Source organism: Ambystoma mexicanum, chromosome 7p, assembly GCF_040938575.1.
Source record: "Ambystoma mexicanum isolate Mex_15411 chromosome 7p, UKY_AmexF1_1, whole genome shotgun sequence".
Lineage (NCBI taxonomy): Eukaryota > Metazoa > Chordata > Amphibia > Caudata > Ambystomatidae > Ambystoma > Ambystoma mexicanum.
Genome location: NC_090939.1, coordinates 871,418,648 through 871,433,485, shown reverse-complemented (window position 1 = coordinate 871,433,485; position 14,838 = coordinate 871,418,648). Strand labels below are relative to the sequence as shown.

The window sequence follows — 14,838 nt, the reverse complement described above, 5'->3', positions numbered from 1 at the left end:
TCATCAGGGCCTGCCCTCTCCCTGGCCATCCCAGACGGATACACCATTTACAGGCAAGACCGATACCTTCTCAGAGGCGGGGGAGTAGCCCTCATCGCCAAAGACAACCTCACCATTAGGAGGATCGAAGGGGAACTTGGCAGCTGTGACTACCTTCCCCTTAGAATCTATCTTTCCCCCAACCTCACCTTGACCCTTCATATTGTTTATCGACCTCCAGGTCCCATTGCCGAATTCCAGGAATCCCTCATCCAAGCACTCTCAGCGAACCTAAAGAAAAATTCCAAAGTCCTTCTCACAGGTGACCTTAACCTAGGCCTCAACGACCCTAATGACGCCCACGCGGCTGCCCTAAATAAAGCCCTTGCCACTCTCGGATTCTCACAAACGATCTCTAATCCTACCCACCTCAAAGGGCGCTCTCTGGATTGGATTGGCCATCACAACTGCCCAGTGCTAATCACTGGAAACTCTCCTGTCCCGTGGACAGACCACCATCACATCCAATTTGACCTGGACACTTCTAAAGGGCCCCCCAAACCCACCATCCCACTTCCCGCAGCTCTCGCAAGAAGCTCCCGCTTACTAACTGTAGAAAGGATCACGCCCTTCCTTGAGGTACCGGCTCTCCAAGCCCCAATTTCAACTGACCCCGACACCCTTGCCAACACTTTCAAACTGGCAATCACCAATGCGGTTGACGCCGTCGCCCCTCTCACTCTCAGAAAATCTAAGAAAGCCAAGCATACCAACACATGGTTCTCCCAAGAGCTTCTTCGGCTTCGTTCCAAGAAGCGAGCTGCCCTCTCCGCCTGGAGAAATAAACCAAACGACACTACCAAATCCACCTTTAAGACTATCTCTAAGGACTACAAAACAGCTATTATCTTCGCTAAAGCTAACTCCTTCAACAATAGGATTGCCAACGCCAAATCTAGTACCAAAGAAATCTTCACCATCTTCAGGGAACTTGAAACTCCATCCACCCCACCATCCACCCCACCATCCACCATCCAGAAAGATGAAAAATGGTGTAATGACATCCAAGCCGCCATGTTTAATAAACTAAATACCCTGCAAACTAAAATTCAGGCACACCAAAAAGCTATGACCCTCCTAATCGCCAACCAGAATACTAACACCAACAAAGACCAAAGCCCACTCCTGTCCACCTTTCGACTTCAAAGACATCACTGAATCTGAGGTCATCACGCTCTTAAAAACCATGAAACCATCTAACTGTAAAGGTGACGTATGCCCTGCACAGCTAGTCAAAGACTGCGGTCCTACCCTGGCCCCCTTCCTCACAGCCTTCATAAATGCATCCTTTCAGTCTGGCCATGTTCCAACTGACCTTAAGGAAGCCTGGGTCCGTCCGCTCCTCAAAAAGCCCTCACTTGACCCATCAGTACCAGGGAACTACAGACCCATCTCTACTGTCCCCTTTCTATTGAAAATTTTGGACAAAGCGGCCTACCATCAAGTCCAAAAATTCCTCGAAGAGCACCGCCTTCTCGGCCTTCGGCAGTCTGGTTTCAGACCTCGTCATGGGACGGAAACAGCCCTACTTGACCTGAAAAATCAAATGGATGACATTCGTGACACAGGCAAACCAGCGCTCCTGCTCCTCCTCGATCTATCAGCAGCATTCGACCTCGTTGATCACAACACACTCTGCCACCATCTCTCTATAGCAGCCAACTTCTCCCCAAAAGCATGCGCATGGATCACCTCATTCCTACAGGAAAGGGCCATGAAAGTCTTCTCGGACTCAGCATGCGCATCTCCGAGCCACATCAAATGTGGGGTGCCCCAGGGCTCCTGCATAGCACCCACCCTCTACAACCTGTTCACACGTCCTCTCTTCAATCTCCTCGATTCTATGGGCATCTCATACACGAATTATGCGGATGACACCCAAGTACTCATCCCGCTTACAGGTGACTATGAGTTGGACAAGAACACCCTCAACTCCATCTACGCCACCATCCAAGCCTGGATGGCTGACAATTGGCTTTGTCTCAATAGCGAGAAGACTGAGCTTTTACTTATTGGGTCACCAACCATTCTAGGCAACCTTGACAAACAATACACCTCTTTTACCATCGACAACATACCGATTGCGGTATCCCAAACAGTCAAGACTCTAGGAGTCTACCTCGACTCTAATCTCACCATGGACAGGCATGTTAATGCCATAGCCTCCTCATCGTCATACTACTCCAAACTCATTTACGCAGCAAGACCCTTCCTATCCTCACAAAATGGCCTCACTATTGCTAGGGCCATCATAGGATCCAGGTTGGACTACTGCAAAGCACTCCTTGGTGGGACCTCCGGAAAAAACATTGCTAAACTCCAGCTTGCCCAGAACAACGCCCTCAGGGCCGCTACAGGTTTTTCCAGGAAAGACCACATTTCTGACCTCAGGAGGCAGGTCCACTGGCTGCCCATTAGACAGAGGATCATCTTTAAAATCCTCTCCCTCACCCATAAATGCCTCCATGACCTTGCTCCCCCCTACCTTGCCCAGAGAATTTCACGACCCACCTCGGCCAGGCCCATCAGATCTGCCTACACCAACCTGATTTCTACCCCCAAGACTTGTAGAGTACGTGCGGGCGGTTCGAGCTTCTCAGCCCTAGCAGCCTCACTTTGGAACGCCCTACCTTCGCTCCTCAGGGGGATTGACTAACCTAGCCTTCCGCAAAGCCTTAAAAACTAGGCTGTTTGTCTAAACCTACCTGCCTTTATATCTACAGGCATACGAACGTCATTTGTAACTATGCCCCGCTCCTCTCTCTGTAACTAAGTACCTTATGTTTCCTATGTTTACATAATCTTGCTGCTTACGCCTTCATGTAATAGCGCCTCGATGTCTATGGGCTGCAGTGCGCTCTACAAATATAAATAAATAAATGATTGTTTCAAATACAAGGAGGCTGCTGCCACCACTGAAGTGGCTGGGAAGCCAGGAGGATTGGCTCCCCGTCCAAAAGCCTGAACCGGCTGTCCAATTTCTTGTTCATCAGGAGTTGGCCTGGTTTTCTCCCAGACCTCTCGCCACCTTTCTAGTCTCCTCCAAGCCCCCCATTTTCTTCAAACAAAGGGGAGTCCCGGTCCTGGGATACCAGAGCGGGAAAAGGTAACCTACTCCCCACTCCCAATCTGGACCTAAAGATAGCTGTGGGTCCATTGGAAACTGCAGGGAAGGCGTTGGTGGTACAAGAGGAGGAGTGCTCTGAAGCGCCGGCAAGGCCTAGATCGGAGGAATAGGCAGCAGTACATGAAGCACTGGAGGAACCCAAGGAGGTTCCAGAGGCCTAGAATGCACGACCTGTGGGATCACTTCCTGCAGATGACAGGGCTCCTTAAGGTTATCAAGGGAGCTCGTGAGAGGTAGAAAGCACTTGAAGCGGTCCTCGCAAGTCGCTGGGTCATGCAGGGCACGGCCCTCAGCGGTGATGAGCCTCCTTTCCTGATCGAAGCATCTAGGCACCTTGTGCGTGTAGCTGCGAGGGGTAGATTTAACCCTGCAGAGACCAACTGCCGGTATCAAAATCCACCACCGCTTCCGGAGGTAAGGGGACTGGAACCTTCTTGAATTTCCCACTCTAGGTGAAGGAGCAGAGGGACCCGAATCCAAGATGGCCACCAGCCTAGCAGAATCTGCTGCGAGCTGGACCGCCACCTTTGGGCCTCATGCCATGCTCTGCGAGGTAGGGCGCAAAGGCCCCCCTGCTGGCTCAGATATGGAAGGGCAATCCTTGGCCCTAAAACCTGAAAACGGAAGCATCAACCTCAGATGTCTCTGGCAGGCTGAGCACCCTCGGCCTGCTGGCCGGTAGTCTAATCGCCCTGCACAACGACCCTGGAGGTGGCTCTGGTAGGCTGGGTGCTACAGAGCTGGTAGTCGTAGTGGATCATGCTACGGACCAACTCTTGTAGGAACAACTAGCAACAGTAGTGGCATCCTGAGCCAGTGTATCAGGCAACTGGAGTTTGTCCAAGGCCAGGAATGAGCAATCGTAGGATGCACACCTCGTGAAGCGTCCTGCAGCTGACATCCGCTGGGGGAGGCAAGGCACCGAATGGAGGTGAAGATGATTTAAAATAAATTAGAACAGAGAGCAACTGGAAAGTTGAAAGTCTCTGCGTCTAACTACCAGGTCCGACACCGTCCGTGCGGAAGATGGGACAGAGGTGAGGTGCCGGAGGGCGGGGCGTTCCAATGCCATAGGCCACAACTCTGAACACTATACTAAATTTAAAGGGGGAAGCTCATGTTTTCGCTGCCAAAGGTTGCGCTACTGTCCCCATGTTGGGGGACGCTGTATGGGAGAAAAGGTCTTCAAGACCCCCTTCCTTCCATTCCAACCCACTTGCAGATTATGACTAGTCCACCGGCAACCCTTGCGCCTGTGGCCAGGGATGCGGGATGAACCATATGGATGCATACCTAGGCCACCAGGCTGGACCCAGACTCCATTTTGTACCACAACCAGACTCCATTTTGTACATGGTACCACAGGTCCCATGGACAAAGGCCGCCTACAGAACTGCAGCTCTCCCCTCAAGATCGCGCACAGCGAGCCAGTCACCTCCCTCAACCTCCTCTCCTCTGCATGTCTTCTAGTAGGCCCGTTCCCACGGGAGACTAGGCGCGTACAAGCTACATGACAAACACTGTATCTTTCACCTTTCAAAGTTCATCGCTGACCTGTGAATGACCGGGCAAAGGCTAGAGGAAAACAATTAATCTCCACAAACATGACCCGTCCCCTTGCAGACCCCACATTTATGACATACACTGTGGATAACCCCCACCCCAACCTTGCTCTCCTTTTGAAGTAACAGATACAGACCCTACGCTTGTGTGCCACTCTGTTTCACCCACACTGCTAATCCCTCTGTAAAGGTTATAAATGCCCTCCTGTAGGTGTGTATTAAGGGGCTGATTCTAGGAAACGAAACACGAAGACCTCGGACTATCTTTCTGCATATAAAACCATTGGTTATATGTCTAGGCCCCATACTGTTGAGCGAATCTTGTCTTTTACAAAACACTCACACCAATGTATGATCTGTTAATTTACTCGTTCGATATGATGTTAGGTGCACGATCCAGATGCCCACTGGTTTTCCGAAATATGTACGGTCACAAACATGTTCAACTAGCATACAACTTTAAATGTGTATAATACAAAATGGTAAAGCCACAAGACTGTTGTAGATAGAATGTATTTTGTAACATGATGCTCATGATAAACGCAAACATGTAACCTATATATTATGATCATAGTTTGCATATTATCCGATGTAACTGCAATCACACTGGCCCAGTTCTTCCCTGCATCCTAAGGATTTGTATGCAACCCTGCAAAGTGGGCCAGCTGCGGGCCACAGTGCCCTCTCTCTCCCTCTCCTGCAGCGCCGCACACTCAGCCCCCACCATCCTCCCCCCCTCAGGCTGGGCTGACAGCTAAAGACCCTTGTTTCGCTGATGCTGTGATGCTGCAGATGTAACCTCTCGCCCTTCCGCTGAGCCTGTACCAAGTATCCACCCTTCCCTCAGCCCTTTGACACATGATGTTACCATGGACTGGCCCCACACCCCTGGACTCTGGTCAAAGAAATATTGACGATAAGCCCCTTACCTGAAAGCATTTGGATGCAATGACTGCAGACCCTTTATCATCATACTACCCCTGATCCCATGTGTGGCAATATAATTTCTTTACACCAACAAACAAACCATCCTCTAATGGGATCTGGGGAATTGTATAATGAATGAATGTGTCAAAATACTATGGTAAATTGATTAGGCACCTGGACCCAAGTAGTCTCACTTTTTATTGTCAAGGTCAAACGTCTAGTGATATAACTCTTGTATGCAAGGTATGTGTGGCCACAAGGGCAGAACGTTAAGTAGGGCATATCTTCATGACTTAGACATCTCGCATGACCTTGCACATCACCCAGCTGACCCACGTGCTCCATGAAGTAATCAGCACCGTGCCAGCCAATCCGGGAGCACCGCCCCTACAGAAAGGATACTGTCCTATTCCCCTTGTCTAATGGCCGAATCTCAATGTAACCCCTATAGCACACGTGATTTTGTAATATAATGTGCATTTTCTGATGTTTTGGCAGAGCGCTCTCGGAGTTCGCAGAGTCCTCTGCTTGCCCTATTTTGGTTTTGGATCAACTACTTTTTATCTACACCCGCACTTGGTCCTGTCTCATTCCCAACTGGGGTGTGTCCGTTATTGACTCTCATTGGGGAGTTCTTATTGCATTTGGGGGAAGAGGGGGTCTGGGGGGGGGGGGGAACGCTCACTTTCAACGCCCACAAGGATGGATGAAAGGGGACTGGACGTACGAGTATTATGAGTTGTAACACACTTTGCCTGCCACAAAAAGCACTTGGGGACCCGAATTTAAGTGGGACATCAGACATCTGATGCAGGGGTGTATAGCCGAGATGCCCTGTGCACATGGCAAGCCTGCCTCATACCCAATCATCTGGTCTCAAATAGGTGATGGGCAAACACCCTAAAACATTTATATTCTCAAATGTTGAGCCTAATGCTGATGTCCGATTAGATAAGTAAAAGGGCAGCAAGGCTGACCAACCCACGAAATTGTGATCATTTATCCAGGTGAGAGCTGAACCCTGGGTGGTCAGAAGCAGAAGCACTGCAGGTCTCGTGTGGATTACCGGGTTCAATGCCTATACTTCTTGGCTACTCCTAGATTCTGCCTGCACCCTGTGGGTTGGAAGGCAAGGGATCGGTGTTCAGCTCTCCCCAGGTCAAGGTGGACAGATCTCTTCATTCTGTTTTGAGGTAGGCTCAAGTTGCACCCCCCTCCTACCTCCCCTGCTTATATATTAAATGCCCTTGTAATTGTTAGGACAGTTTTTCTGAAGTCCAACTAAGGGCTTAGCAAAACCGTTCAACTGAGACAGTACAAGACTCCACTCTTAGTACAAGGCTGTACCCACCGGAGTTCATGGTAGCGTACACAGATCAGCCAGGCTTATTTTAGGAGGGAGAAAGGCCTGTAGAATCATTACAAAGAAATTGATCACACAGCTATACTAAGAGAGTAACACCTTTGTGTGTAATATACAATTATAGTTGCTTGTCAGCTCAGTGGAACACAGTCTAAGATGAGCACAAACTTCACGCTACTTTTGGATGCTCCAGGCAACCCAAGGTCAGCTACACCTAAAGGAACACTTTTCAGTTATATCATACTATTACAGCTGCTTTTTAAGATCAGTGGAACACAGTTTGAGATAAGCAGTAACTAACTCGTTTTAGGATAGCACACATTCAACAGGGCAAGTAAAATTAATATACTATTTAAAAGGGGCTATCAGCAACTTAAAGGTAAGTACAACCTTACGCAAATGTATTCTGGACAGGCTACCGGCAAGTCAGGGGAAGCAATTCTCAATTGGGGACACTCATACAGCTATCCTAACAGGAATAGTAAAGTGAAACCAACAGCATTACTTTTCGGGGAGAGGCACAACCCATTCACAGGTGAGTAACGTAACCTTATATATACTTTTCAGAATAGTGCAACACATTCAAGGTAAATATAAACTTTTGTAACTGAGTTAGTTATTAACCAACTTATTTTACAAGTAACTTTTGAACACTTGTTATTATTTTCAAGGCAGAACCCTTTTCTTATCCAGTCCTTCCCTTATTTTATAGCATGAGTACACTCAGAGGCAGTAGAGGGACCCTAGTGGTCGAGGTGCCAGCTGTAGGCAGGGTGAGATGGGGTTCAGTTGCAGGCAAAGTCAGAGTTCCAGAGGAAGACTGTTCAAAAAATTAAATATTTCACTTTAAAGTTAGTTGAGGGTCCAGGGACTTCCGAGAAGACAACCTAGGAGGATTGCGCAGTGGGCCTGGGTGAACTGGATGAGTGGCCTCCCAATCACAGAAAACACCCCCAGAACTATACAGAAATCACAAAGACTTAAGGTAGGTAAAATACCAAAGCCAAAACAGTACCTCAGTAGTTGCAGCAGGAAGACTTTAGGATCTGCAGCCAAAAACCTGGTCGATTGATTCCTTTGTCAAGAAGATGGAAGACAGGACTTTGGAAGGACTCTTGCAGCAGAGATCACAGGGGAAAGCTCCAGGCAAGAGTTTCCTCACGGCTGGATGCAGCTCTGTGGATTTGGCGCTTTTTCAGGAACACAGAAAACAGAATATCGGCAGTCGGATTCTCGTCATTTGCAAGGTCCAGCACTCTGGTGAGGGGGACTTTCGGACCTGAAGAATCGTGTCCATGGAGATCCAGCAGGATGGCCATAAAGTTTCAGCGAGATTCAGAAGGCTGCGCACAACCAGATGGCTCAAGGTCACAGGGTTTTGCAGCCTTGCAAGGTTGCTGCACAGCGTGGGATGGCTCAAAATTCTTGAGTCTAGTGGGTCTCAGAAGGCTGCGGGCCGGGGTAGTCGTTTTTGGAGTCCCCAGGTTGATTGGTAGGAAGGGCTACAGAAGGCTCTGGTTACACAGTAGGATCTCCGGTAGCTGGAAATCATCTCAGCTGCGGTTTCTTGATCTTTCTCTTTGGTTTTGGTTCCAGTGGTCGACTACCTCTTCAGCTTCCAGGATCAAACTTTTATGCAGGAACCTAGCCAATTAAACAGTCTTGCAACATTCAAACTTGGAGGGGTTGCAGTCCTTTCAGGACAGCCAGTCTTCCGGTTTGAACAAAGTGTTCTCGCAGTCAGGCTCGAAGACAAAGGACTGCAGAATGTTTGACTCCTCCCTCGCTTCCTGCCTTCACTGACACTCTGGAGCCTGGGCAGGGCTTCCACAGGACATTACCTTCCGGGTTTCCCTTTAGTTTCCTCCATTACACTCTTCCCAATTCCATTTAACAAAGAGTGATATTCCTATATGGCAGGCTAGGCTACCTCACTTATGGCGCATCTTTATGTGAGGCATTGGCATTAAGACGTATGCCCAATACTCCTTGAGGTTTAGTATGCTTATGGAAATTGGGCACCTTTAGCAACTAATTCATGACGTTCTAGTCACAGGTTAGCTCACTTGTTATACAGTTCAGAAACTCAAGGGGAATGGGGGAGAATATAAAGCTTCTCAGGTGGTGTAGCCTGGGAAAAAACACCTGAAAAGGGTTTTGTTAATTCTAAGGTTTTGAGGGACACTAGATAAAACACAGAGACCGATTGACAAAAAAGTTTTCTTTGGGACTTTCCCATGTTAAAACTTTTTTGTCAAAGCGCCCACTGAAAGCATTTTTGTAAATCGGGCCCAGAGTTGGCAAGGCATCTATTGATTTACCAAAGGTGTAATACATAGCTGAAAAGGGTTCTAGATGTACTTCCCATGCCCTCTAAATGAAGCAAAGTGGTGACTATAAATGTATAAAGTAGCAGCGGTCTGGTCCATTCCATAATTGCTCAGTTTTTCACAGGTGTTAGTAGATATACTAAATACTATAAATAGTTGGGAAACACAAGGACATCAGTCAGAAGCATCCCAAGCCATTGTCAAACACTATGCACAGACATCACAGCTTGCATTCAAGAATTCCCCTTCTTTGAGAGGCCATTCAAGTATAGCCTTGTGCAGCAGTGCCTCTTCCTATTCCCCCCTTCTCCCAGTGTATATTCACTTTCTTTTTTTTTGTACACAACTAATTCTTGCCTCCTTCTCTTTGGACAGTTGGCTTGGTAGTTCCTAATTATATCCCTTGGGTTTTGCAGGTGTCAACTAAAAAAATATCACCAAATTATTGCCACCACACTTCAAAGGTTTCCCCAAGCACACCTTGGGACCATCACAAAACTGTTTCATTAATGCTAGTTCTTCCTTCAAAAAAGGTACTAGAAACTGCAATCACGGAAAAACCTTTACCATGGGTTGCATTTTCTCTTTTTCTAGATAAGCACTCTGTGTAAGGCATTGCTTACTACAGCTATAGAGCCACTCCTACTTCTACTATCGCACTCCCTTTACCTACCCAAGTAATTTAGTTTTGTGCATTTCTTTCCTATTCCAGCTTTTTCCTCCCTCTCACTTTTGCAGTTTCAATTTCTTTCGCCACAGACCACACAGTCTGTCAGGGGCACAAAAAAGATTAATCGGAGGAGGTACAGTATAAAGCTTTAAAAATGATGTTTTCTTCAAGGTTACATAGCGGTTACAGTGGCAAAAAGCAAGGAATACAAGCTACATATTCATACTCATACTCATTCTGGAAGTTCCTGGTTTTAGAGAAAAGACTATTAACTGTGATAATGAACTTCTTACTTCTCTGGTTTTAGATCCCTGTAGATTATTCCAAGGCTGTGTAAATGGTCTAATGCTAGAGCCAGTTCAGCCAGATAGTATTTGACATCTTCTTCGGTGAACATCACCTGGAAAAAAGAAATGACACTGTTTGACCATTGTATGCCATTGCTGCACACCTAAATGAAGTTACTTGCCTGTAACAATTACATGGTGTGTATGAGACTAAAGAAAGGTTGTTTGAACATCAAAAATAGGAGAGAACTTTAAGCAATTTGACATTTTAAGAAACAGGATGGTAAAGACTAGACACCTTATTGGTGATTGTGTTCACATGTTTTTGCAATATCCCACTTTTCTGTGAGAAGAATCGGTGATGGAAAAGGCCAGAATTTAGCAAGTGCATCAACGATCCGGACACTAAAGATCATTATTGCTCAGTAGTTTCATCCATCAGCATGCACGTCACATATTTGATCGACTAGGCCCAGGATTGCCTCGCTATACTTTGAAGTACCTTGTTTGGGTAATGCAACATTAGGTGAGTGAGCAAACTCCAGGCATAGTTTGCAGTAAATAGGCCACGGCCTGCCCCCAACTGCCCACTGACATTCCAACCACAGCACCAATGTGCCTTAAAATGTTGTGATAAGCAAAGAACATTTTGACAAACTAATAAAAAGACCAACACTGCCGGATCCCCCAGTGACCCATGCCCACCTGCATCTACAAAAACCTCTACTACAAAACAGCGTTATACCTCAGACTACTAATGAATCTATCCCTAAAAACAGGAATAGTACCAAAATCATTCAAATCAACATACATCAAGCTTCTCCTAAAAGATGTGATAGAAAATAAAGACCCCAACTACAGAACGATATCAAATCTACCACACCCAGCAAAAATCCTAAAGAGCCACGTCTACAATGAACTACTCACTCAATCATGTAGAAAGCAACGGAATATCCGACCAATCCAAAGTCTGCTTCAGACCCATGAGAAGAACTAATCAGCAATCTTCGCCATATGGGGCGACCTAAATATTTACGCAATCACCACACAATCGGCTCTCATACTACTGGACATATCAGCTGCCTTTGACATAGTCAGACACACAATGCTAACTAGGAGAATTCAGGAACGCAGCATTAAAAGCTCCACACTACAATGACTGAAATCTTTCCACACCAACTCAAACTACAGAGCACACCTGCCCTCTATTTACATCAAACACTAAAAATATCACCAGCAGTGTACCACATAGATCAAGCCTCGCCCCGCTTCTCTTCAACATCTACGACTCCCTAATGACTCATTCAAACCCATGGACTGACAGCCTACAACTATGCACAGAACACCCAACTCATCTTCAAAATAACTTCCGACCGAGACCTTGGCAACAACCTCAACAAATACCTCACCAATAAACACCTCGATGACATTCATCTTGGCCAAAATCCAAAGAAAAATAATGATTTCCCCTCCGGAAGACAACACAAGTATACCAGACCTGGCCACCGGGCATGGGAACTCAACCTGCGACAGCGACAGCGATACAAAATCTGGGAATTCTCAATGACACGCCCTCTTTGCAACCACAAGTCAAAGCAATAGCAAAAAAAAATGTCTACCTCCTGCGATTGAGATAAGGGAGGATCCTTCTTATTAATTTCACCACACAGAACCCTTGCGATCATCTCTTTGGTATTATCAAGAAAAGACTTGTTTTTTGGTAGAGTGGCTCTCAGACCTTTTTGTGCATTTTTATGAACTTTGGGTTTCACCCCAAGCTACACAGGGTAATCCAGACGTGGACCCCTTGCTCACCGTTCTTAGAGGCACAGCTCCACCTCATTAATGAGGCCCGACTAGGCCAAAATGCTTGTCTGGGGTTGCTGTTGGTACTCCCCATAAGTCTCCTAAAATGGAAGACAAAGCTGCGATGGAAGCTACTCAATGAGTGCCGCCAAACCATTCCTATGCACAGATTTTCCCCACACACACACACTTGCATTTATTGATTAGCTCTGGATGAAAGTATATGGAATGCAGACACTGACTAAGGTGGTACAGAACTAACCTCTCACACCTCATAGCTAACAAAACAAATTTAGATTATGGTAATGGATATTTTACCCAACATTTATATGTGGTAAGAAGAAAATGTATAGCGTTTATCCTAAGCAGGTGGCATTACATGTTTACAAGGAACTCAGGTTTACCAAAACGTGCCAAACACATTCTCAAGCAGAATAGAGAGGCTTTTAGTAGGCATTCCAAATGTTTATGTTACAGGTAGATTTATCGGCTGGTGAGCCTCTTAAGGTTATTTGTTCAATTTCAAGATGATCTCAAAGCCGTTTGCAGATGGTTACCATGATGCTTCGGAGCGAGCGTCGAGAGCAACTTGATAACAAGCGCAACAGCAGATTGAGATTCCACTAAGGATTGATGCCATGAGAATCCAGAATATGCCCACACTTGACCCCAAACACTAATTCAGGAAAGTACTGAGACTCTGCCATTTGGAAGCAGAGAACAATTATTTCTAATGACACATGGCAGTGCATTTTAAAACCGTTTTCTGTACCGTTGGTATTGTACTAGATTTTGTTGAGGCCATATCATGTATTTGTGTCTCACTGACCTCTGGACACCAACTATTGCTTCTGATCAATCTATCAAAAATGAAACTTAAGCCATTCAATTAATTGCACACTAGGGTGGAGAGGTTCAGGTGTGAAAGTGTAAGCAACCGTTCACAGTTAAATTATGTACACAATATGGCTTGAGTCAGATTATTGTGGGAATTACAAGCATGAAACGGGTCCTAAGGTGGGCCCCAGTACTCCTAACTTCATTCATTGGCTTGAACTGCCCCAAGTACAGACTTACCAATATGCATATCGTCTCCACAAGATGCACTTCGAAATGGACCCTCCTCAGTGGGTTCCATGTAATAATGTCGCCACAAAAATCTTGCCATGCAAAAATATCGCCGAAAAATGGCCGTTTTTTGTGGCGACATTATTGCATGGCACATACGGGGGACACCCCCAAACTTTTTTTTCAAAAACATTTTTTTTTTGCCCCTGTCCCCATATATATGGTCACCCAAATAATATTGCCACAACATTTTCCCGGCGATATTATTTACGGCGACCATATATATGGGGATATTATTACCCGATACCCCTCAGTGTCCCCAGTCAGGATGACAATGCATTACTTACCGTAAAAGCATTTCCGATTGTTGTATCTGCTTAGATTCACATGCTGTGCATAGTCTGACATCCAGTGGTCACTGGAGTATTGCTTTGTTTTTCGTAGTCGAAAAGGGTACGTCGACAAGGCGTGTCTGTAACACTATCCCTATAGTGACGTGCAGTGTACCCACAATCCCTCACGTGTCGAGGTCCCTCCGTTTGTATTTTTGTTTATGTTGCTACAAGTAGCAAAACATAAAGAGGTGATGGCTGGAAGGTTTCTAATGAATTGTAACCTCTGGCATTGCTCTGGGCAACCCTCCAGACCATCATTCTTCACCTGCAAAGCCATTACAAAAGGGGAAAGACCATAAGCACACCAGGCTTAGCCCCAGCCTCAAAGGGGCAGTCCTGCCCTTACTGCTCGGTCACATCCGTCCTGCACGTGACCACAACCATCCCGAGACATGTTTCGGCCTTATTGGGCGTCATCAATGAGGAGCAGCTTGGGTCTCTAGGCCCAGCAGGCACAGGAACCACGTCTGGGCATACTCGTCACACTCAGGGTGACTATAGCAAAACCAAACAGGTGATGGCTGGAAGGTCGAGTGAATCGTAACCTCTGGCATTGCTCTGGGCAACCCTACAGCCAAGCGGAAGTGGGTAGGGCCTGGATTTCATCTCTAGGTGCCCACATGAGAGCCACCAAAAGACCCACCTTCCATGACAAGAATACCAACTAGGTGAAAGCTAAAGTTTCAAATAGTTTGAGTGTCAACTATGATAGGGCAGCGATCAGATCCCAAACCGTGTGAGCTCTCTTGACCGGAGAGAGTCTGGTAAGATCCTCCACGTGTCTGCGAACAACCGAGTTGGAGCAGGGCATGTCCAGGTTGTTGCGATAGATCCCCAATAGCTGAGAGATAAGATCAAACCAACCGAAATGCCGGAGGGCACAAAATGCTAAAGGGTAGGACTTTGTCCAAAGAGCAAGACAAGGGATTGACAAGCTTGTCCGGAGCCCAGTAGCAAAATCTGGTCGATTTACCTCCCATATTGGGCCTGGGGAGAAGACTTCCTGGTGCCGGGATTATTCCCATATTCTCTGCAGACCATCTGAGATAACCTAGGGTCAGCTGCCCAGGAACCATGCTGCTAAGGTTAGCAATCGAGGGGAAAAGGCAGAGTACTGCTGACTATGTAGGCGTTTGTGCACTGGCAAAGAGGAATATGGCTCTGCTTTCAGGCCTGCACCAGGTGAGAGAACAAGTAGTAGACTGGCCACCCAGGGGATATCAGAATGAGCGTGGTGCCCTTGCTGGAGGAGAAACTCGCCAGG

At 46.7% G+C, this 14,838-nt stretch overlaps 1 protein-coding gene across 3 annotated transcripts in view; it reads right to left on the bottom strand.

Moving 5' to 3' along the window:
• The window catches only part of RPS6KA3 (ribosomal protein S6 kinase A3), a 1,283,345-nt gene that overhangs the window by 826,413 nt on the left and 442,094 nt on the right, over positions 1-14,838 (bottom strand). For all 3 annotated transcript variants that reach the window (XM_069637077.1, XM_069637076.1, XM_069637078.1), the window contains exon 7: positions 10,312-10,418. In XM_069637077.1, coding sequence (XP_069493178.1) covers positions 10,312-10,418 — 107 coding nt within the window. The remainder of the gene's footprint in view (positions 1-10,311; positions 10,419-14,838) is intronic.